General features: G+C 36.7%; 1 protein-coding gene across 1 annotated transcript; it reads right to left on the reverse strand.

Moving 5' to 3' along the window:
- Positions 1-1,329: 1,329 nt before the first annotated feature.
- Positions 1,330-23,988, reverse strand: LOC100019817 (sulfotransferase 1C4-like). The gene is made up of 7 exons (XM_001372508.4): positions 23,517-23,988; positions 19,548-19,673; positions 13,085-13,182; positions 11,183-11,309; positions 10,905-10,999; positions 8,820-9,000; positions 1,330-1,718 (listed from the first exon to the last, which is right to left on the reverse strand). The coding sequence occupies exons 1-7, from the start codon at positions 23,689-23,691 to the stop codon at positions 1,606-1,608; spliced, it is 915 nt and encodes a 304-aa protein (XP_001372545.2). The 5' UTR covers positions 23,692-23,988; the 3' UTR covers positions 1,330-1,605.
- Between the last annotated feature and the right edge of the window lie 201 nt (positions 23,989-24,189).

Raw genomic sequence — 24,189 nt, forward strand, 5'->3', positions numbered from 1 at the left:
TGGAGAAGGAAAACTATGTGATGATTTTAGTTTTTAGCTCTTTATGATTGGTAGTATATAGTAGCCCCCAAAGCTAATTCTGTTGTTGGCTTGGTTAAGAAAGGCATAGCTTCTAAGAAAATGGAGTTAGTTATCTTCATTCCTAGTTGGGCAACATCTGGACTATTATGTACATTTTTGGGCATGAAATTTTAGCAATATTCTTGATAAGCTGAAGAGTATTAAAACAAATGAACCATAATGGTTAATGGCCTTAAGTCCATGTTGTATGAAGATCCATTGAAGTAGATGATGGTGATATCTTACTGAGAGAGGGGTTATAATTCCTTTTTTTTTTCCAAGTTGTTGGAAGGTTGTCATATCGCATAGGGAATAGATTATTTTGGCCTCAGAAGGCAGAATTAGGAACAACTGGCAAAAGTGAAGGCAAATTTAGACTAGATAATAATAAAAACTTCATAATAATTGATGTTAAGTGGAATGAACTACCCCAAGAGACTATGGTTTTACCCTTACAGAAGGTCTTTAAGTAAGGACTGAATGATCCTGTGCCAGGTAGATTGTATTCTGGAAAAAAAAAATTCACTTTGGAGTACGTATTAATTCTGAGACCATATCATTGCTCAAGATCCTTCCAACTTTAAAATTCTGTGATTCTAAGTTTTATTCCTCAAGTTAAATGTAGTGGAAAGTTAAATAAAATCAATATCCTTAAGAATCAAGATGAATTAGTCTATTAATTTCTTACTTGGGGAACTGAGGAATCTCCAATCTTCAGACTGGTCTTGGCAAATTTAATCTGGCAAAAGTAATTCTGTTTTGAACCAGGAGAACAGTGTACACAGAAACTGATACATCATGGCACAATGGAATGTAGTAGACTTTTCTAGTAGCAGCAATGCAATGATCCAGGAAAATCGAAATGAACTAATGAGAAAGAACCCTACCCTCATCCAGAGAAAGAAAGGTGGGGACAGAAATGCAGAAGAAAAACATATGATCAATCATGTGGTTCAATGGGTATATGATTGAGCTTTTAATGTTAAAAGATCACTCTACTGCAAATATGAATAACAGGAAATAGGTGTTGAACAATTATACATGTATAAGCCAGTGGAATTGCTTGTCAGCTCCTGGAGGGGGGGTAGGAAGAAGGGTGGGGAATATCCTGAATCATATAGCCATAGAAAAATATTCTAAATCAATATTGGGAGCCTATAGCTACAATATGTAATATATGGATTTGGTGGACTGTAAATTATGGTGGCATAATCAAATAGAAGAGCAAGAAAAATATAAATGAATATATATCAACATACATGCCAGAAATATACTAAATTCATTTTATTGTGAGTATCAACATGGAAATGCAATTATACTAAATATCTATGGAGAGTGGCATGAAACAATAGGATACTTCCTGAGATAAAAGGAGCCAGTGGAGAAAAATCTAAAATGACCTCCAAAAAGTGAGCCTAAAATGTTTCTTATTTTTAGCCATCATTGTGAGAATTTTATGTGGTTAGTGACAAATCTCTTTAGCTTCAGAGTTTTGGGTGAGTTCAGAATTCTTCCTCATTCTGTCTCAATCCCGGATTTTCCTTCTTAGTCATCCATGAAGAAAGAGAGTGTAGTATCAGCCATCTTCTCCTTATAGATTTCATTAAATCTCTCATTCTGAGCTACTGTGAAATAATTTTTCCAGTCTCCAACAGTGCCTAAAATACAACAATGGAATATAAATAAGCATATTTAATGAAAATAGATGTCACTAGATTCACATGCTAGTGGAGATAGTGCTACCTTAGTACCAGGAAGACAAAGAATCAAATCCTATCTCTAACACTAGGTGTGTGATCATGATGAACAGGTTATGTAAACTGTTAGGCTCAGTTTCTCTGTTTATAAAATGAGAATAATAAGAGTGAATCTATATATACATGTGTGTAAACTAGTTGGTAGTGTACTGAGCAAATTATCTTATGTTTATTTAGTGAATATTTTTCATTTTCCTATCTGAACACTGCCATACAAGAGGGTAAATTCCTTGAAGGCAGGGATAATTTTGTTTTTATCATTGGCTTTTCAGCATCTATCATGGGATAGGATTCCTATCATAGAGTATAATATTAATCATACAGTAGGTGCTTAATAATTGCTTGCTGGTTGTTTGAATGCTTGAAAATAATCAGGTGTAGTAAATTAAAAAATGTACATGGGTTAAAAATATTTTTGGGCTCATAAAAACTGGCTCATAAGCTCTTCATTGGCTTCACTCCGTTGCTTCTCTCTAGTTTCATTAGAGCTTACAGTGTTAATATAAAAATGGAAGATATCTCCAGGAGAGATAACTTAAGAATCATTGGTCTACCAGAAGACCATGAGAAAAGAAAAAGCCTGGACATCACACTACAGGAAATTATCCAAGGAAACTGCCCTGATATTCTAGAATAACAGGGAAAAGTGGAGATTGAAAGAATCCACAGATCACCTCCTGTTCTTAATCCCCAACTGACAAAACCCAGGAATGTTATAGCCAAATTAAAAAATTATCAGACCAAGGAAAACATATTACAAGCTGATAAGAAGAAGAAGACATTCAGATGCCATTGAACCTGTGAATCTTAAAAATTGCTCAGACTATACCTTAGAAGATTTGGTTAAGCTATTCCCCTGTTGTAAAAATGGAGGTACTTGATCAGGAATGTATTGGGAACTTTAAAATTACTTCACCCTAGTTCCATGGAGACTGGAACAACCTCCAGGAAGTGATGCAGAGCGAGAGGAGCAGAACCAGGAGAACATTGTACACAGAGACTAATACACTGTGGTATAATCGAACGTAATGGACTTCTCCATTGGTGGTGGTGTAATGTCCCTGAACAACTTGCAGGGATCCAGGAGAAAAAAACACCATTCATAAGCAAAGGATAAACTATGGGAGTGGAAACACCGAGAAAAAGCAACTGCCTGAATACAGAGGTTGAGGGGACATGACAGAGGATAGACTCTAAATGAACACTCTAATGCAAATACTATCAACAAAGCAATGGGTTCAAATCAAGAAAACATCTAATGCCCAGTGGACTTACGCGTCGGCTATGGGGGGTGGGGGGGGGAGGAAAAGAAAATGATCTATGTCTTTAACGAATAATGCTTGGAAATGATCAAATAAAATATATTTTAAAAAAAATTACTTCACCCTGCTCAGACAGTGCCTTAGGGGAAGATAATGTTGTAAACTACTGATTTGAACAATGAAAAGTCCCCAACTCATACTTATAGTGAAGCAAAAACCCTAAGCTAGGTGGTCTATATTTAGATCTAATACAGAAGGGTGCTAAGTATCTATCAAGGTTAAATTAATCACTAAAAGGTCAAGCAACATATAAAAGGCAAGCTTAGCAAAAGAGATGTGAATTATTCAGAAGATATAATATACTCAGAGAAGGTGAGAACTCAAGAGCAATGAGAAGTAAGAATGGGCATTCCTGGGAAAAAGTGTCTACTATGATTGGTAGATGTGAAAATTTAGGGGAGGTGACATCAGAGGAAATTCTCTTTCAAAGGAGCTCTCTGAACTTAGTTCGAGTCTCAGGAGTTCAGAGCTCAGGAGTTCAGAGGAGGATCTCTGAACTCAGTTCAGGAGTTCGGTGGAGGACTGGAGCTTGCTTGAGACGATCTTGTGGTGAGTGATTAGACTGATCAACTTATATCCTTGCCACAATTCTTCCTATTCCTGGCTTTGGATTTTGCTTTTGCCTACTCCCATTGCTGTCAGTCTTTTAAAAAAATTATAAATTATTTTTTATTTTTAAAGTTTCAATTTTGTTTCATCAATTTAGAACATTATTCTTTGGTTACAAGAATTATATTCTTTCCCTCTCTCCCTTCACATAGCCAACGCACAATTCCACTGGGTATTACATGTGTCCTTGATCAGAACCTATTTCCATGTTGCTGATGTTTGCACTAGGATGTTCATTCAGAGTCTTCATCTCCAATCATATCCCCTTGATCCATATGATCAAGCAGGTGTTTTTCTTCAGTGTTTTTACTCCCACACAGTTTCCTCTGAATGTGGAACATGTTCTTTCTTGTAGATCCCTCCGGGTTGTTCAGGGGCACTGCAGTGCCACTAAAGGAGAAGTCCATTATGTTCCATTGTACCACAGTGTATCAGTCTCTGTGTACAATGTTTTCCTGGTTCTGCTCCTCTCACTCTGCATTACTTCCTGGAGGTTGTTCCAGTCTCCATGGAACTCCTCCACAATAGTATTCCATCACCAACATATACCACAGTTTGTTCAGCCATTCCCCAATTGAAGGGCATCCCCTCATTTTCCAATTTTTTTGCCACCACAAAGAACGCCATTGCTGCCAGTCTTAACTAAATGGAGTCAGCTTGGTGGATTTTCATCATGTACATGCCAAATGATTACCAGGCCTACCTTTCACCTCCTAAATTGTATTTTCACATTTCTATATTTACAGAGAGAATTTTCTGCCAATTTTTTTTACCTAGTTACTTTGCTTGTATTGCTCCAGAATTATGTGGAACAGGGAAGAAGGAAGATAGGTAATTTTGAAATGTAGATTATTTGCAAGGAACAGACAGATCTGGTACTAGGACTTAAGGCACCAAAGGTACCCTGTGTCCCAGTACCCTGAATATTAAGTTTCAGGAAGTGGGAAATGGTTGCAAAATGCTTGAGGATGGCTCTTTACCCAGAAAAGAGGATATATATATATGTACATATATACGTATATATGTGTATATATATACATACATATATATGGAGAGAGAGAGAGAGAGAGAGTGAGAAAGAGAGAGAGAGAGAGAGAGAGAGAGAGAGAGAGAGAGAGAGAGAAAGAGAGAGAGAGAGAGAGAGAGAGAGAGACGGAGAGAGAGAGAGAGAGAGAGAGAGAGAGAGAGAGACAGAGAGAGAGAGAAAAGTCTTTATCATCATTTTTCTCCTTTTTCTTGTTCCTAAGAAGAATAATTCAACAAACATTTTTTTAAGTCTGTATTTGTCAGGGACATATGGGGTGTTCTGTGAGGACTAGCATCTCTAGTGTGAGGGTTTGCCGAGTGCTTTTAAGGGTGGTTCATTTACCTTTGGTGCTCACCTTTCACCCAACTCTCACCTGTGGCTCCAAAAAACTATAACACATGCAGTGGTCACACCCTGGCAAATTGTCTCACAGATGGGCTAAACCAGGTTGAGGGTAACTGGCAGGCCTCAAACTCATTGCTGAATTAAGAGAATTTTGACCTCTAGCAAATGAAGACTTCTCTGTTGGAATGGGCATCTGAAAACAATTTATTCAAATGGCCTTGGAAGCAACTGAAGCAGGCACCATGGAGCACTTGGCCAAGCATTGAAATCACCAAGATATCTAGTGCATCTGAGGTCATTACCAGTCATCCTGACTTTTGCCTTGTCACTGGATTTTGATGAGTATGGAAAGAGGGAAGCTAATGACTCTTTGCTACTCTGCCTCGCTTAAATCCATTTCATGCACAATAATTCAAGCCATCACCACATTATGTCATTGGTTATCTTTGAAAATGAAGGGTGAACTGCTGTGTCTCCAGCATGGTGCTAGCTATTGGAATAATTCAGGCTAGTAGTATTACTGCTGTAGTTTAGCAACAGCAGGTTTTAATTGATTCTAAAAAATGCTCATGTGACATTAGACTACATTAAGAGGTACAAAGCTTCTAGGAATAGAGAGGTGATAGTTCCACCCTGCTGCATCTTCTTTTGACACCTTCTGGAGTGTTGTATTCAGCTCTGGCTGCCATAGTTTGAAAAGTACTGTATAAGCTGGTGAATGTACAGAGGTAGACAACTAGGATGGTGAAGACCTTGAATCTATGACAAAAGAGCACCAGTTGAAGGAAACAGGAATGTTTAGTTTGGAGAAGAGAAGACTCAGGAGGGAGAAACTTTCTTCAAGCATTTGAAAAGCTATCATATGCAGAAGGGCTTGGTCATGTTCGGTTTGGCCCAAGAGGGCAAAATTAGGAGCAAAGAATGGAAGTCCCAAAGAGGCCAATTTAGACTTAAAAATTTCCTAACAATTAGAGCTTTCCAGAAGTGGAATGGGCCAACTTGAAGGCCAGTAGGCTCCCCTTCATTGATGTTCTTCCAATAAAGGATGGATTCCTTTGGTGTATGAATTGCACTAGATGACCATTGAGATTCTTTTTAACTCTCAAATTCTGATATTGTGGACCCTTGAGCAGGTTTTTAGGGAACTTAATCTTCTGCTTATATTGTTTTTATGGGAAACATACTCTGAGTTCCAAACTCTGAGTTCCATTTGCTATTCAAAACCCTTCATAACCTAGTTCTCTTCTTTTTTTTAAGTCTTCTTACACCATACCCGCTGCCATGTACTCTCACCCAATGACACTGGCCTTCAGACCATTCTGTTAACAACACATTTCACCTTGGGTCTATGTATTTTCTCTGACTGTATCACATTCTTGGAATATTCCCACTCCTCAACTAACTTTGATGGCTTTCTTTAAGTCTCATCTAAAATGTGATCTTTTTTTATTTAAATTTAAAATTTAAATCCTTTTAAAATTTAATTTAAATTAGAAATTTAATAGAAATTAAAAAGGAAAATAGATTTTAATATAAAATACTTATTTTCTCTTTATCCTCTTGATAGTTTGCTTTCTCTATATTTGTTTGCAAATTTTCTCCTATAGTAGACTGTAAGCTGCTTACATCCAGGCCTGGATATAGGAGGTCCTGGATTAAAATCTGACCTCAAATACTTTCTAGTTGTGTGATCTGAGCTGAGCAAATCATTTAACCTCCATTGTCTAGCCCTTACTACTCTTTTGTCTTAGAATCAATATTGTTTCTAAAACAAGAGGTAAGCGTTAACAAAATGACTAGAGCTTGACTAACTTTCAGTAGGTCCCATTTAGGTGTAATATTTGAGATGCCTTATGACAGTTCAATAAGTTGGAAGAGATGAGGGACTGAGTTAAGGTAGTTGTATTGAAAAAGAAGAAGACCATGGTCTACCAGAAGACCATGACAAAAGAAAAAGCATGGAAATCATACTAAAGGAAATTATCCAAGAAACTGCCTCAATGAGGAAATATCAGTTCTCAACATGTATGCACCAAATGGCATAGCATCCAAATTTCTAAAGGAGAAACTAGTGGAGCTCAAGGATGAAATAGATAGAAAAACTATACTAGTAGGGGACCCGAATCTTTTACTATCAGAACTAGATAAATCAACCCAAAAAATAAATAAGAAAGAGGCAAGAGAAGTGAATGAAATCTTAAAAACATTAAAGTTAGTGGATATTTAAAGAAAAATAAATAAGTACAAAAAAGAATACACCTTCTTTTCAGCGGCACATGGTACATTCACAAAGATTGACCATGTATTAGGGCCTAAAAACATTGCAAACAAGTGTAAAAGTGCAGAAATAATATAGGCAACATTCTCAGATCACAATGCAATAAAAATAATAATTAGTAAGGGTAAATGGAGAAGCAAATAAAAAATTAATTGGAAATTAAAACAGTTATCCAAAATCAGTTAGTTAAAAAATCATAGAAACAATTAATAATTTCATTGAAGAACATGACAATGATGTGATGTCCTTTCAAAATCTATGGGATGCAGCCAAAGCTATACTCAGGGGGAAATTTATATTCTTGAGTTCATGTATTAACAAATTAGGGAGGGCAGAAGTTAATGAATTGGGCATGCAAATTAAAAAAAACTAGAAAGTCAACAAATTAAAAGTCCTCAGATGAAGACTATATTAGAGATTCTAAAAATCAAAGGAGAAATTAATAAAATTGAAAGTAAAAGAACTACTGATTTAGTAAATAAGACTAGAAGCTGGTATTTTGAAAAAAACAACAAATAAAATAGACAAAGTACTGGTCAATCTAATTAAAAAAATGAAAGAAGCAAACCAAATTGATAGTATCTGAGATGAAAATGGAGACCTCACCTCTAATGAAGAGGAAATTAAGGCAATCATTAAAAATTATAATGTCCAATTATATGGCAATAAATATGGCAATCTAGGTGATATGGATCAATATTTAAAAAAATATAATTACCTGGACTAACAGAGGAAGAAATAGATTACCTAAACAACCCCATATCAGAAAATGAAAAAGCCATCAAAGAACTCCCTAAGAAAAAGCCCCCAGATCCAGATGGATTCACAAATGAATTCTATCAAACATTCAAAGAATGACTAATCCCAATACTATACAAACTATTTGACAGAATAAGCAAAGAAGGAGTTCTACCAAATTCATTTTATGACACCAATATGGTAGTGATTCCAAAGCCAGGGAGGCGAAAAACAGAGAAAGAAAACTATAGACCAAATCTCCTTAATAAACATAGATGCAAAAATCTTAAATAGGATACTAGCAAAAAGACTCCAGCAAGTGATCACAAGGGTTATTCACTATGACCATGTAGGATTCATATCAGGAATTCAAGGTTGGTTCAATATTAGGAAAACCATCCACATAATTGACCACATTGACAACCAAACTGACAGAAATCACATGCTTATCTCAATAGATGCAGAAAAAGCCTTTGACAAAATACAACACCCATTCTTATTGAAAACACTAAGATAAATACTTTTATTCTTCAAAGATCTCTATACTTTTGCTTTTATTTCTATCTATGTTTTCATTTGAATAGCTATAATTCCCAGATAAAGAAGGGTAAATGAAAATTTCCAAATGATTTGAAATAAAAGAAAAGAATATTCTTAAGAATATAATAGAAAAATACATATACCTTTTCTCATGAATGGGGAAACAGAGTGGTCCATAATTTCAGTAGGAACTGTTGTATAGTTTGCCATTGGATTCTTTTTCATTATATCAAAAGAGGTATGATAGATGATTTTATCTAAAGCATCTTCATCTAGGTTCTTCCCCATGAATTCCATTATCTTTTGAATCTCATGCTTTGGGTTCTGTGAGAGTGGAAAGAGAAAAGAGAATTTCATTCTAGAGAACAATTTGGTATTATGGCCACAGGGCTATAAACTTTGCATATCTTTTGACCCAGAAATACCACTCCTTAAGCTATATCCCAAAGAGACCAAAGAAAAAAGGAAAAGTACCCCCTGCACAAAGATACTCATAGCAGTTCTTTTTGTTGTGGCATCAGAGAATTGGATGTTGAAGGGATGCCCATCAGTTGGGGAATGGCTGAACAAGTTGTGATATATGATTGTGATGGAATACCATTGTGCTCTAAGAAGCGATCAGGAAGACGGTTTCAGAAAAACTCAGGAAGACTTATATGAACTGATTTGAGGTGACCAGAATCAGGAGAACATTGTACAGCATAAGAGCAACATTATGAGGATGATTAGCTATGAAAGACTTAACTACTCTCATCCATATAATAATATACAAGAATTCCAAAGGACTGATGAAGGATGCTATCCATCTTCAGAGAAACAACTAATGAACTCTGAGTCTAGATTGAAATACTTTTTCAATTTATTTTCATTGCCCTTTTTTGACACATGGTTAATATGAAATATGTTTTGCATGATTTCATCTATAAAATTGATATATCACTTGCCTTTTCAGCAGAAGAATAATAATTTTGAACTCAAACTAAAAATAGAATGTTCAAATAAATAAATGACTTAAAAAAGTTAGTTTACTATTTTCCATATTAAATCTAATACTGGGTCTCTTGGCCTTTATAAAAAGGTATCTTTTTCAAGGGCACTTTCCCCATTTATAATGTTTTTTATCTTCCTGGAAATGCTTTTCAGCTTGGCACATTTGTTTATGTCATAGAACTTTCAACCCACTGTATCACAAAGTGCAATATAGTAGAAAGTTTGTTAGGTTTTTTCAGTTCCCTTTTATGTGTTATCTTTCTCGAGGTAAATTCTTGAGGGTGTGAATTGTATTATTTTTAAACCCTTACTTTCTGTCTTAGTAACAAATCTAAGCTATAAAGGCAAGATGTAGGTGCATAGGGTTAAGTGACATGCCCAGGGTCACACAGCTAGAAAGTATCTGAGGTCAGATTTGAACCTAAGGCCTCCTGACTCCAGCCCTGGCACTCTATCCATTGTAGTAGCTGATACTCTTACAGACTGTATTTTTGCTTGTTTTTAGAATAATGTTTTTAAAATAATGCCTAACTCAATAAATACTCGTTGACTTGACTTTTATGTCTAGGAATTAATAGCAGAGTAATAGTCCTAGAACATCACTCTGGAGAAAGACAAGTTTTACTTCTTTTTGTATCCCCAGTACTTAGAATAGTAACTCTTACATAGTAACTGCTTAGTAAATGTTTGCTGATAACTATGTCTAGGCTATAAGAACAGTGAAAGAGGTAAAGAACATTACTCTGGGGAAAGTTTGTAAAGATGCCTCCCACACTAGAATTGACAAGGTATTTCTGCATAAAAAATTCAGAGCCTAGATAATTAGTTCTTAGAATCCTGATAATAGAAAAAATTTCCTTCATACGCAGGAAGTATGTAATGCTTATGTATTAAGAACCTTATTATCAGTGCTTTGTTAAAGCAATATTTAAAATTTATCTGTTATACATGACAAGGTGTTCAGGACAATTTCTACTTCCTTCTATTAAAAATCTCACACACACACACACACACACAGCTAGGCAATTGGGGTTAAGTGAATTGCTCAGGGTCATATAGCTAGGAATTGTCTAAGGTCACATTTGAACCCAGGACTTCCTATCTGCAGTCCTGCGATTCTCTTCATTAAAACCCCCTAATTGCTATCTTCTAAGTATCTTAAGTGCCAAGTATAGTTAACTATACCCAACAGACCCTTAGTAAATATTATCACTTGACAGACTGGCTCTCGTGCTCACCTCCTTCATGTCCTCGTAAAAGAGGTAGAGAATGGGATATTTGTCTTTTGCTTCCCACCATCCTTTCACATGGTCATACCAGGAACCCCAGCACACTGAAAGGCAGGTAAGAAAAGTGCATAAATTAGTTTGAATGGAGAATGTATTCAGGAAAGAATGTGGACCACCCAAGAAACTCCTTGATAATTAAGAAGACTGAAGTCTTCATGAAGTGGTCAAAGATTTCTCCATATTTTTAGGATTTTGTTGGCAAAAAATATATAGTTAGGCTCTGTCACCTTTTCCATCCAGGAAATCTTCAAAATACTCCTCCCAGGTTCCTGGATCAGGAAGTGCTGCGTTCATCTTTTGGAAATGGTAGTAGGACACCAAGCTGTCCTTCGCATTTCTTGCCACATAGATTATCTGAAATTATTCATGGAGGAGGGAAGAAAAGGAGGTTTTAAAGTGTTTTGAGGAAGTCATTCTCCAATTGAAAAATGGGCAAGGGACATGGATAGGCAGTTTTCAGATAAAGAAATCAAAACTATTAATAAGCACATGAAAAAGTGTTCTAAAGCTCTTATAATCAGAGAGATGCAAATCAAAACAACTCTGAGGTATCAACTCACACCTAGCTGATTGGCTAACATGACAGCAAAGGAAAGTAATGAATGCTGGAGGGGATGTGGCAAAGTGGGGACATTAATGCACTGCTGGTGGAGTTGTGAACTGATCCAACCATTGTAGAGGGCAATTTGGAACTATGCCCAAAGGGCACTAAAAGACTGTCTGCTCTTTGATCCAGCCATAACACTGCTGGGTTTGTACCCCTAAAGAGATAATAAAGAAAAATACATGTACAAGAATATTCATAGCTGCACTCTTTATGGTGGCAAAAAATTGTAAAATAAGGAGATGCCCTTCAATTGGGAAATGGCTGAACAAATTGTGGTATATGTTGGTGATGGAATACTATTGTGCTAAAAGGAATAATAAACTGGAGGAATTCCATGGAGACTGGAACGACCTCCAGGAAGTGATGCAGAGTGAAAGGAGCAGAAACAGGAAAACATTATACATAAAGACTGATACACAGTGGTACAATCGAATGTAATGGACCTCTCCAGTAGTGTCAGTGCAGTGACCCTGAACAATCCTCAACAATCTACAGGTATCTAGGAGAAAAAAACGCTATCCACAAGCAGAGGACAAACTGAGGGAGTAAAACCACCGAGGAAAGCCAACTGCTTGACCACAGGGGTGGAGGGGATAAGATTGAGGAGAGACACTAAATGAGCACCCTAATGCAAATACTAACAATAAGGAAATGGATTCAGAGCAAGGACACTTGTGATACCTAGTGGAATCACAAGTTGGCTAGGGGTGGGGTGGCGGGAATTGGGGAGGAAAAGAAAATGATCTCTGTTTCCAATGAATAATGTATGAAAATGACCAAATAAAATAATGTTTAAAATCAAAAACAAAAAAAGAGTATTGAGGAAAAAATTAATAATCTCAGTTAAGTATTCATTCATCAATTATTTATTCTCTGGGTCTCAACTTTCTCACCTGTGAAATGAAGACCCTGGAGAAATTGGATTCTAGTTAGTCATCTGGTACGAATATTGACTAGGTATTGTAGTGATATAAAGATGCACGAGTCTGTAAGTGTCCTGACATGTTTTTAGATCATATTTTGGGCATGGTAACTATGATGTCAGTGCTCCCCCACAATTACACCTAGGGGCTGTATTCTTGTGATTCTATTTCTGTGAGCAATAGGAAGGATTCCAAAGTAATCATGATAAGGGAAGTATGTCACTGGACTTAGAACCAGCGTGATATAATTGGTAGAAAGTTAATCCAAGAGTCAGATAGACTTCGGTTCAAGTCTTTTGGATACATATCAATTGTGTGACCCTGAGAAAGTCACTGTTACTCTCATTGGTCTGGACAACTCCATAAGGCTAAAACTGGAGTGAGTGCCTATATGTTTGGATTAATAAGGAATTTCCTACCTGGTAATTCCTTAGATCAATGAAATTACTGGTTTATCCTCCCTTCTGCTCCCATCAAAAAAAATTCCCTGGGGTTAGTACTAGATTAGTACCCTTGAGACCAGGAGAAGTTTGTTTCTAGATGACTGGTCAAAGCCCTCTTTAAGAGGTTCCAAGGAATGTTTATCTCCTGCTCCTTACCTTGCAGCCCTTCTCCAAGAAGGATGGTGGCAGTAGCTGTATGGGAAGATGAGTTTTCAGTTTGCGTGGTGATGGCATTGCATTAGCTTTATCCACACCTACAAGACAGTTTTTGACCATTCAGCATCATTCTTATATTGTGACTCTAGGATCGTTGTTCTTTCATTGTTGGAACAATTCATTGCAACTTCCAGATCATTATAGTTATTTCTAGATCTCAGTGTCCATCTCCACACCATGCTACCATTATCTTCATCTTCCTGTCATTGGAACTGGAACCTTAAACTCTGCTTCTGGGAAACAGAGCTGAGAGAGGTAAGTCTTTGTCTTATCTTACCATGTATTCCTGTCCATGTCTATGCCATATTTGGGTTTAGCTAGTCCATTTCTCTTTTATGTGTTTTCTGCTATTAGAATATATACTCTTTTGAGGTCAGGTGAGGTCCTTTTGTTGTTTGACTGTTTCAGTTGTGCCTGACTCTTTGTGATCCTGTTTAGGGCTTTTTGGGACAAAGGTCCTAGAGTACTTTACCATTTCCTTTTCTAGCTCATTTGATAGATGAGGTACTAGAGCAAACAGTTAAGTGACTTGCCCCCAGTTGCTCAGCTAGTAAGGATTAGAGTCCAGATTTGGATTCAGGAAGGTGAGTCTTCTTGACTTCAGGCCCAGCATTTTATTCATTGTGACACCTAGCTGCCTGTTAAGCTTCTTGTTTGCTTCAATTTGTATCCCCAGAACTTAGTACAGTGCCTAGTGAACAGTAAAGACGCAATAAACTATCTGTCTAGTCTTGATTTATGTGGCTATATTTGTATATCATCCCCACTAAATCCTTTATAAAATAAATCCTCCATAAATTTCAGCAATTAAATTGTACTGCATATGCTTTGGAATTGATATTACTTCTAATCTGTGTCTATGGTCTGAGTACTAGCCTAGTGATGTGGAATACTTCATCTCTAATAGGTTAGCTACTAAGGTGTGGATTCTTAGGCCATGACAACCAATAAACAACAAAAAAGTACAAAACGAATCAAAATACAAAATGTTATCTCCTGCAGCAATGATAATGATGGCAGAGTTTGGTAATAAAGATAGTTTTTAAATGATGTATAAGCATTATAAGATTATAGATCTGAAGAAAGAAGGGTCATCTGTAAAAATAAAATGGCAACTGCAAAAAATAATATGGCAATGGATTTGATTATTGATTATAAACTGATTTTGATACTCTCCTTGCTGCGCTCACAAAATATTCTTAGTTTATATCAGTGATGTGAAGTTCATAAATGAACTTTTCTTCAGGGCCAATTGCAAGGATTCTAAAGAGATGCTGGTTATAAAAAATAAAATGACTTATAAAAAATAAATGCTGGTTATAAAAAATAAAAAATAAATGACTTGCTCAAGGACACACAGGTAGCATTCATGAAATATAGTATTTGAACTTGGATCCTCTGATTTCAAGGTCATTCTGCTAGTATCTTAAGTTTGAAATCTTGCTATTATTTTTGAACCTTCCTTTACGTACCCCTCTCTACACCCATCAATTGTTAAGTCCTAGAGAGTCTAGTTTCACATATGATATTTTTCATCTTTATTCACTCTTGCACCTTGCTTCCATTCATTGCCACACCTCATCTCCAATCACTCTTTTGTGTTCCAATTGCTACTGTTCTATTAGAAGCCCTCATCACTTGCCTGGGCTACTGCCATAATAGCCCTTGGTTTGGTCCTCATGCTTTCATTCTCTGCTTTCTCCAATACATGCTTTATTGTACTACCAGATAAATTTATCTTTTGAAAGGTATAATCATTTCACTCTACTGTTCAAAAATCCTTGATTGGTCCAAATTCCTTAGTTTGGCATTCAAGGCTCTCCACATTATACCACCATTTTAGCTGTCCAATCTTATTTCAACTTATGCCCCTTTCCGTACCTTGTGTTTTAGACAATTTGACTGCTTACTGCCTCTCATATATACCATGCTTTCCTAAGTTTCCTCAAACATTTCTTCCTTTGGAATATACTTTCTTCCATCTTTACCTGTTAACCTTGTTTCACTTCAAATGTCCCCCTTTGTAGGAAACTTCCTTGGATGGTCTCAGTCAGTTGTGATCTTTCCTCTATGAGATCTTGAAAAGTGCTTCAAATGCAAGTATTAAAGGCATTTATCTTGTCATATTTTCCATCATAGGTATTCTTCTACTAGATTAACTCCAAGAGGGCAGTGACCATGTCTTACTTAATTGTTAAATAAAAAATTGCCTAGCCACTGTGCTTTCTTTACGTAGCAGATACTTATTAAATGTTTGTGGAATGGAACTAGATTTTTATATTGCAGGTAGCTGACTTCTACAATGATTTACATAACCTCATGGAGAGTTTCTTTCATGCAAACATATTCCCATTATATCAAGACAAAGACATTGTATAGCCTCCCCCAAAAACCATCATCCCACAAGAATTTAGCCAATCAGGAAAAACTAAACAACAAAAACTATACAAAAATGTCTGCTGTGCACATTATGACGTCTAGATAGACAATTGGTTCATCAGTACATATATCCAGGCCAGATAGTACAGGAGGGCAATGAGTTTGGCCCAGTGCTGCATTTAAGTAAGAATGAGCTAGTTCACAATTGGAAAATTGTGTGGCTCGTTTTTAAAAAAAATTAAGCATAAAGACTTTCTTCAAACAAAATTCCATTTTGAAAACATGAGTTTACTTCCAATAATGCTGTAGAGGTAGAAGTAATAATTTCTGAGGAATTCAAGTTTCTGGCTAAAATGAGCAATTTAGAGATGAATGAAAAAATTGCATACTGCAAACATTGCAGGCATTGCCAAATGACGTGAATGATATCATCAAATAAATGCCTGATTAGAAAAGGAGACAGATGATCAGGTGGTAAAACCAAGGAACAGTACATATATTACAGTGCTATAATAATGTCTGCAAAATAACATCTAGAGATCCAGAGGAAACCAAAGAGTATTTCTGTAACTGAAAAGTAGTAAGGATCTACAGTCATATAGTGCGTCTCTGTTTGTTTCACATGGAGAGGATGCTCTTGAATGGAAAATAACACAGAAGCTGGCCATCAACAGTTGGGAATTGGCCGAGTACTTTTCACCGTAGTGACTGACTGCATTATAGAAGAGTATTATCCAGGTTCATGTATGCATTATGATGCATTTTATGTACTCTATTGGATACATTCTTTTCTGTTTTGCTTCAAAGTTAAATTCGTGACTCTGATTACAATTTAAAAATGATACGTCTAATTATTGCAAGTAGCTGGTCATAGAAATGTCATATATCATGTGCATGTGTTCCCTCATCAGTGTCTGCTCGTGCAGAGAGAAAACACATGGGAAGGGAGGCTGTTCCTCGAACTCTGAGAAAACCAGAATACAATTGTGTTGCAGTGATCTATCTCTGGAAACGGAGACACTGGGTTGAGGGCAGGTTGGAGTGAGTGAACCACACTTAAAGAGACAGTGTGCTCTGTGTCTCCTGAGAGGTGAGGCATTTATGTGTTTATCTAGAAATACTGCATAGATATAACTGCGCATCTCCACTACATATTCATAAGTAATGTCTATCTATATCTAGACAGACATTGTCAGGGTCCCCATCTCAAGAAAGCACACTTTGTTTCCATGTTACAAAAGTATAAGATTTGGGTGCTGAAAGTGAATTTTGTCTGGGTTTCCACCCAGATTAGTGAGGTAAAACTCAGGACAAAGAGAATTAAAAGGATTTTATCATAGGTATGTCATGGTCGTAACACCTCTATGGGCTAATCATTGGAGACCAGCAAATGACTTCAGGATGAGCCAGATTTTATTGGCAACTTTTGTAATGAGAAAAAAACCATTTGTCTAGGTTCATGTCCCTGAAAGGTCTTGGGCCATTTCAGCTCCTCCTTAAGGGAGGAAGCATGTAATAATTTCTAGATAGAAACAGACAGGGCTACAGTGACAAATATCAGGGAATACAAAACTTTCCTTTGAGTGGCCTCCCTCTGACACTGACTGACAAGCAGATCTGGAACCAATGGATCACTGAGTCAGCACAACTTTCAACTTGGGTAGGCACTACATTTCAAAAGCCAAAGGCCAGAAAATAGCTTAGTTCAATTAATTATTAATGGAGTGTTTATTTAGTGTTCCAAATACTGAATGAGAGTCAGGAAGGCTCAAGCATATGTACTGAAAAGGAAAAGATCTGAGTTGGAGAGCCAGTTCCAGTACTTAGGATACTAGTGACTTTGGGTTAACCATCGAATACCCCTGAGTCTCAGTTTCTTAATTTATGAAGTAGGACCAATGATAATTGCATTACAAGAGATGCCATAAGGAAAACACGTATAAACTAAAAAGTACTATAACTGCTATTTTACATGTATACATATACACTGAAAGAGAGAGACTGAGAGAGACAGACAGAGAAGGAGTAGCAGTATGGTAAAATGCTAGACTTGAGGCAAGAAGGCTTGAGTTGAAATCCTGTTTTAGATATCTACAAATTGTGCAACCTTGAATTACTTAACCTCTCTTGCCTTTACTTTTCTCATCTGTAAAATGTGGGAGTTGGATTGACTTCTAAAGTGGAGGAGTTGGGGGTAGTTAGGTGGTTCAGTGGATTGAGAGCTAGGGCCAGAGACAGGAGGTTAAAATATGATCTCAGATACTTCCAAGGTGTGTGACCCTGGGCAAGTCACTTAACCCCCACTGACTAGCTCTACCACTCTTCTGCCTGAAAACCTATACACAGCATTGATTCTAAAGTGGAAGGTAAGAGTTAAAAAAAATTAAGCAGAAGACTCCAACTCTGGGGCAAATGGATCACAAAACTTCCTAGTGGGGCCAACCAGATTAAAATGTATTTAAGGTATTTTAAACAAAATTGAAAGAAAACACGATTTAGGAGAATATAAATTTGTGCTTTTCCAAATCAATGTGTGACAGGATCCATTCCTATTTGTGTGTGACACTACAGCCCTAAAGACCCTTCTGCCTCTAAATCTATCTTCTTATGAGCCAGGAAATGATATATCATGCCGAATAATGGGTCAGCAGTCTTGAATTTTGGAATGGGCTGTGTTTGTAAAGTTCACTTGTAAATAAATTGTTTAGAACTTAAAAGTTTAATTGTTTTAAGCTAGAGAAAGTGTTATATGAAGTATTTAAACTGTCAACAAAAAGCAGTTCATAGTATGAACAGTATAACTAAAGTATATAGTACCTAAGCAAGGACAGAAGCAATGTTTTTTTTCTTTTTTAATTATGTATCAGGGCCTTCCACTCCTTTGCCCTTCTCAACTTGGTGGTACTAAGAATGAGAACTTTTTCAGTCCCAAGTCCCTGGGGAGAGGGGCTAAAGCCCAGGCAAAGAGGCCAATAAGAGGTAGTTAAAGGAATGCTGGACATCTATTGCCATCAACCTCAGTGGCACTTTTTTAGTTAGGCTTGTTGTTTGTTCTTGCTTACCCTTGTTAAGTCCATTCTTCAGTCACCCCACTTTTAAACTTCCTAGTTGTTCATATTTCCCTAAGCACCCCTCCCTTTTTACAGAGATTCCCCCAAATCAGCATACTTATTCTTTTTCAGTCTTATCTCTGAGGCAAATACACTTTTCTCTGGAGCCTTTCAAAAGGATTTTGCCAGCGAGTGTTTGTACAAAAAGATGTGAAGCCAGAATCATCCACATTTCAGAGGAAAATACATGATTGATTTAGATATTTGGATATTTTGTCATAACATCTATTGAGTGTGGAGCTTTTGGAAGGGGAGGGGGTTTAGGAATTCAGTTCTTAACATTCCATTGATCCTTCTGGGCAGTCCTGTGAATCTTCTAAGACCCCTTCTCAGAATATTTTTCAATAATTGAAAGAAATGCTAGATTTTAGTTAGAAGCCAGTGAAAGTTAAGATGTAGGTTTCCCCCTGCCTCAATAAAGTTATGGATCCTCTGAATGGGACCCTTTGTGTCTGAGACCCCAGATCAAGAATCCTCCCTATGGGAAAAGAGAGTCTCTGGGATTATGGCTGTGTGAACAGATAAGATGAGACTAGTGCTCTTGCTCAAGAGACCAGTGCTGGTATGGGAGAATCTATTGGCAATAATGCAGGAATAAGGGATGTTTGGGGGTAAGGTAAGGGATTCCTCTTCTTCCTTTGATCACTACTAGTCCTGCTACTACCTATACTATTATAAAACATTGTGCATGGACTGATGATGGGAAAATGTGAGAAGGGTAGTGCTGTTGTTGATCCTAGGCAGCAGCCAGAAGGGAAAGTGAAGACAGAAAAGAAAAGGGTAAAGATAAATTCTGAGTAGAGAAAAAGCAAACAAACCCAAATAGAGAATTTCTCTTGCCTTTGTTCATTTGTTGTCAGGGAATAATTAAGTCAGGTGTTTAAGTGTGGTTGTGTGCCCATATTGTCACTTACCAGATGATAGTGATGGAATTTTCAATTCAATGAAAGCAAACCGAAGGTGAGTAGGGGCTCGTTTACATTTCTCAATATTACCATCATTTTGTATCATGTCTACTATCTCCTGGATCCATGTTGTTCCTTAGTCAGAAAAAGAAATGAGAATACAAGTTTGAAAGAGTTCTTAATTTTTTAAAATATGGAATGACAACTATTCTGTATATAATAAATCCCCAAAGCAATATAGAACAAAATTCCATATTGTTTTGTCAAAATCTCATCATTCTAAATATAGATAAAAAGCATTTTATAATGGTACTCTATAAAGGAATGAATATCTTAGTCTTTATTTGAGCTTTTCATTCCTCCTGGGAATGGAGCATTTAGTATCTCACCATTGACCTCAGGCTCAGGTTGAAAGTATTTCCTTTTGGAAAATAGCTATCTCCTTTTTCAAGCAGCAGGGTCCAGTATCAAGAACACTGGATTTTTAATCATAAGACCATGGTTGGACATTTAACTCAGCTATATTTAATAATTATTCTTGATTATTGTGTCAAATAAATTTTATTTATGTATGGATTAGAGTAGAATGGTTCTCAGACCTCTTCCAATTCTGCAAAAATCTATGCTATTTTGAATTTTAAAAATTATATTTAGCAAGGAGAACTTTTAAGATTGTAATTCCTTAAAAATGAAACTTTGTGTATCTTCTACAGCATGACAAATATGAAAATATGTTTTGCATGATAACACATATAAAATCTATATAAATTGCTTATCATCTCAGGGAAGAGGGAATGAGCAGAGGAAGTAGAGAATTCAGAACCCCAAATGATAGAAAATGAATGGTAAAAAGCATTTTTACATATTATTGGAAAGAATAAAAAAAACTGAAGTAATGAGGTTGGTACAGAGCATGAGACTTGGCTTCAGGAAGACATGTTTAAATTCTGCCTCAGTCACTTACTAGTCATTTCACACCCTTGGTAAATCACTTAACCTCTGGGCTTGGGTGTCCTCATCTTTAAAAAGGGGATAACAATTGGCACCTACCTCACAGGGTTGTTACAAGCATCAAATGAAATAATAGATATAAAGTTATAAGTTATAAAGTTATAAATAGTTGCAAACTTTAACACGTTATATCAACGCTAGCTATTATTGTTAGGAAATTCTTAGTCTTTGACTCTACCTGAAAACACTCTATTACATTGTGTTTTCCACAGAGACTAAGGTAGTCAGCAATTATCTGAGTCAGTAGAAATTTGTTAGTCAAATTGTATTAGGGAGAAAGTTGGTTATAAACTTTGTGCTAATTGATAAGAGCAAGAAATAGATTAGAGCAAAAATTTACTCATTATGACAACAATTGACCTTTATCCTTCCTCTCTCTCTCTCTGTGTCTCTTTCTATAAGAGGATTATAAGGACAGCAAACATAAAATAATTTTTTTTGGTTAAATAGGTAGAGGAGAAGTAGGGATCAGGATCACTGAAGCTCAAGCTTCTAATAAAATTTTCCCATTTTTAAGAAGAGTTAATGTGTCTACATGCAAACACATGTACACATGTACAACACACAGGACATATCTAGCCTTCCTTCAAACATTCATGTGTATTCTTAGAACTCTCCTCTACAAAGATCTTTGTAAACTGATTCGAAAAATAAGGCAGGTCTTGTCATGCTCAAAGAAGGAAAGCAGGGCTTAGACTTGATCAGATTGCCTCTTTATCTTTTAAAGTCTCCTCAAACCTCTCATAGGAATGCTCTTTAATCTATTTTAGTGACACCTCTCTCCTACTTCAGTCCCCTGAGAGATGTATCAAATCTCTGAAATTGCAGTCCACGTTTATTATCTCCAAGTTATCTCTCTCTAACTCTCTCTAGAAATACATTCATCTCAACACAGCTCAGCAGCAAAAACTAGAAGGAGAAATCCCATTCAAAATCACCTTAGACAAAATAAAATACCTAGGAATCTATCTCCTGAGACAAACACAGGAACTATATGAACACAACCACAAAACACTTTCCATACAACTAAAACTAGACTTGAGCAATTGGAAAAACATTAACTGCTCATGGATAGGACGAGCCAATATAATAAAAAGGAACATCCTACCCAAACTTATCTATCTATTTAGTGCCATACCCATTGAACTCCCAAAAAATTTCTTTATTGATTTAGAAAAAACCATAACAAAGTTCATTTGGAACAACAAAGGATCAAGAATATCCAGGGAAATAATGAAAAAAAAACACAAATGATGGGGGCCTTGCAGTCCCAGGCCTCAAACTATATTACAAAGCTGCAGTCATCAAAACAATTTGGTACTGGCTAAGAGAAAGAAAGGAGGATCAGTGGAACAGACTGGGGGCAAGCGACCTCAGCAAGACAGTATACGATAAACCCAAAGATCCCAGCTTTTGGGACAAAAATCCACTATTCGATAAAAACTGCTGGGAAAATTGGAAGACAGTGTGGGAGAGATTAGGAATTGATCAACACCTCACACCCTACACCAAGATAAATTCAAAATGGGTGAATGACTTAAACATAAAGAAGGAAACCATAACTAAATTGGGTAAACACAGAATAGTATATATGTCAGAACTTTGGGAGGGGAAAGACTTTAAAACCAAGCAAGACAAAGAAAGAATCACAAAATGTAAAATAAATAATTTTGACTACATCAAATTAAAAAGCGTTTGTACAAATAAAACCAATGTAACTAAAATCAGAAGGGAAACAACAAATTGGGGAAAAAATCTTCATAGAAACCTCTGACAAAGGTTTAATTACCCAAATCTATAAAGAGCTAAATCAATTGTCCAAAAAATGAAGCCATTCTCCAATTGATAAATGGACAAGGGACATGGATAGGCAGTTTTCAGATAAAGAAATCAAAACTATTAATAAGCACATGAAGTGTTTTAATTCTCTTATAATCAGAGAGATACAAATCAAAACAACTCTGAGGTATCGCCTCACACCTAGCAGATTAGCTAACATGATAGCAGAGGAAAGCAGTGAATGCTGGAGGGGATGTGGCAAAGTAGGGACATCAATTCATTGCTGGTGGAGTTGTGAACTGATCCAACCATTCTGGAGGGAAATTTGGAACTATGTCCAAAGGGCGATAAAAGAATGTCTACCCTTTGAAGCAGCCATAGCACTGCTGGGTTTGTACCCCAAAGAGATAATGGGGAAAAAGACTTGTCCAAGAATATTCATAGCTGTGCTCTTTGTGGTGGCCAAAAATTGGAAAACGAGGGGATGCCCTTCAGTTGGGGAATGGCTGAACAAATTGTGGTATATGCTGGTGATGGAATACTATTGTGCTAAAAGGAATAATAAAGTGGAGGAATTCCATGGAGACTGGAATGACCTCCAGGAAGTGATGCAGAGCGAGAGGAGCAGAACCAGGAGACCATTGCACACAGAGACTAATACACTGTGGTATAATCGAACGTAATGGACTTCTCCATTAGTGGTGGTGTAATGTCCCTGAGCAATCTGCAGGGATCTAGGATAAAAACACTATCCATAACCTAGGACAAACTGTGGGAGTAGAAACACCGAGGAAAAGCAACTGATTGACTACAGCGGTTGAGGAGACATGACAGAGGAGAGACTCTAATCGAACACTCGAATGCAAATAATAACAACATGGAAATAGATTCAAATCAAGGACACATGTGATACCCAGTGGAATCATGAGTCGGCTGGGGGGGGGGGGAAGAAAATGATCTTTGTCTTTAATGAATAATGCTTGGAAATGATCAAATAAAATATTATTTAAATTAAAAAAAAAAAAGAAATACATTCATCCAAATCCTGCCCTCCCTTGTAAACCCAGTGCAGATTTTTATCTATTCTAGCATCCCATCTCTATCATTTGACTAAGGAAATATTTATTAAGGCTCCACATTATGTAAAACCCTTCCCCCCAACTTCCCTCAAGCCCTTCTTCCCCAGACCTGCTTTGGGATAGGTTGAAATAAGGAGATCATCTGGCTTGGCTTGAAAGTTCCAGATTTCATCCCAGATATCACAAGTGGGTGTAGGTTGAAGAATCCCCTTTATGTAGTCAACTCCAATTCTTTCGTTCTTCTTGAGGTTCAAGTTCAAATGCTTCATCTGTGTTAAGGCCATTATGGTCAGAATTCAAAAGGCTGCTTCTTACAAAAAGAGAGTGGCTTCCTTATTTGCAAAGAATCACATACCCTGTAGATTAACAGATAGATATTATAGATTAACACAGAAAGATTTTAAAGCTGAGCTAACTGTCACTGTTGGAACTTAGCTTTCAGTCCTAAATAAGGAAGAAAACAAACAAAAGACTTTTATCCAATCGGCTTTGAGTTACATAAGCCACATGACTGTTAAATCTCTGGAATGCTTATGTGGTGAGTTTCGTTTTCTGACCCTATATTTCGAGCCCAATTTACTAATAAAGTTCTTGTTGATGGTCTTGAGTCTAAAAAAAAAAAAAACACCCCAACACTGATGTTTTCATTAGTTTCTTCTTTAAGGCAGAGATGGGGCTGAATTGAATGCCTCTCTCAGCCAATGCTTTTTAGCCCCTAAAGTTGGCTTCTAATTGAACTTCCTGAAAACCGGGATGCAATTGTCTCAGAAATCCCGGGCTTG

The sequence above is a fragment of the Monodelphis domestica genome, chromosome 8 (genome assembly GCF_027887165.1).
Source record: "Monodelphis domestica isolate mMonDom1 chromosome 8, mMonDom1.pri, whole genome shotgun sequence".
Classification (NCBI taxonomy): domain Eukaryota; kingdom Metazoa; phylum Chordata; class Mammalia; order Didelphimorphia; family Didelphidae; genus Monodelphis; species Monodelphis domestica.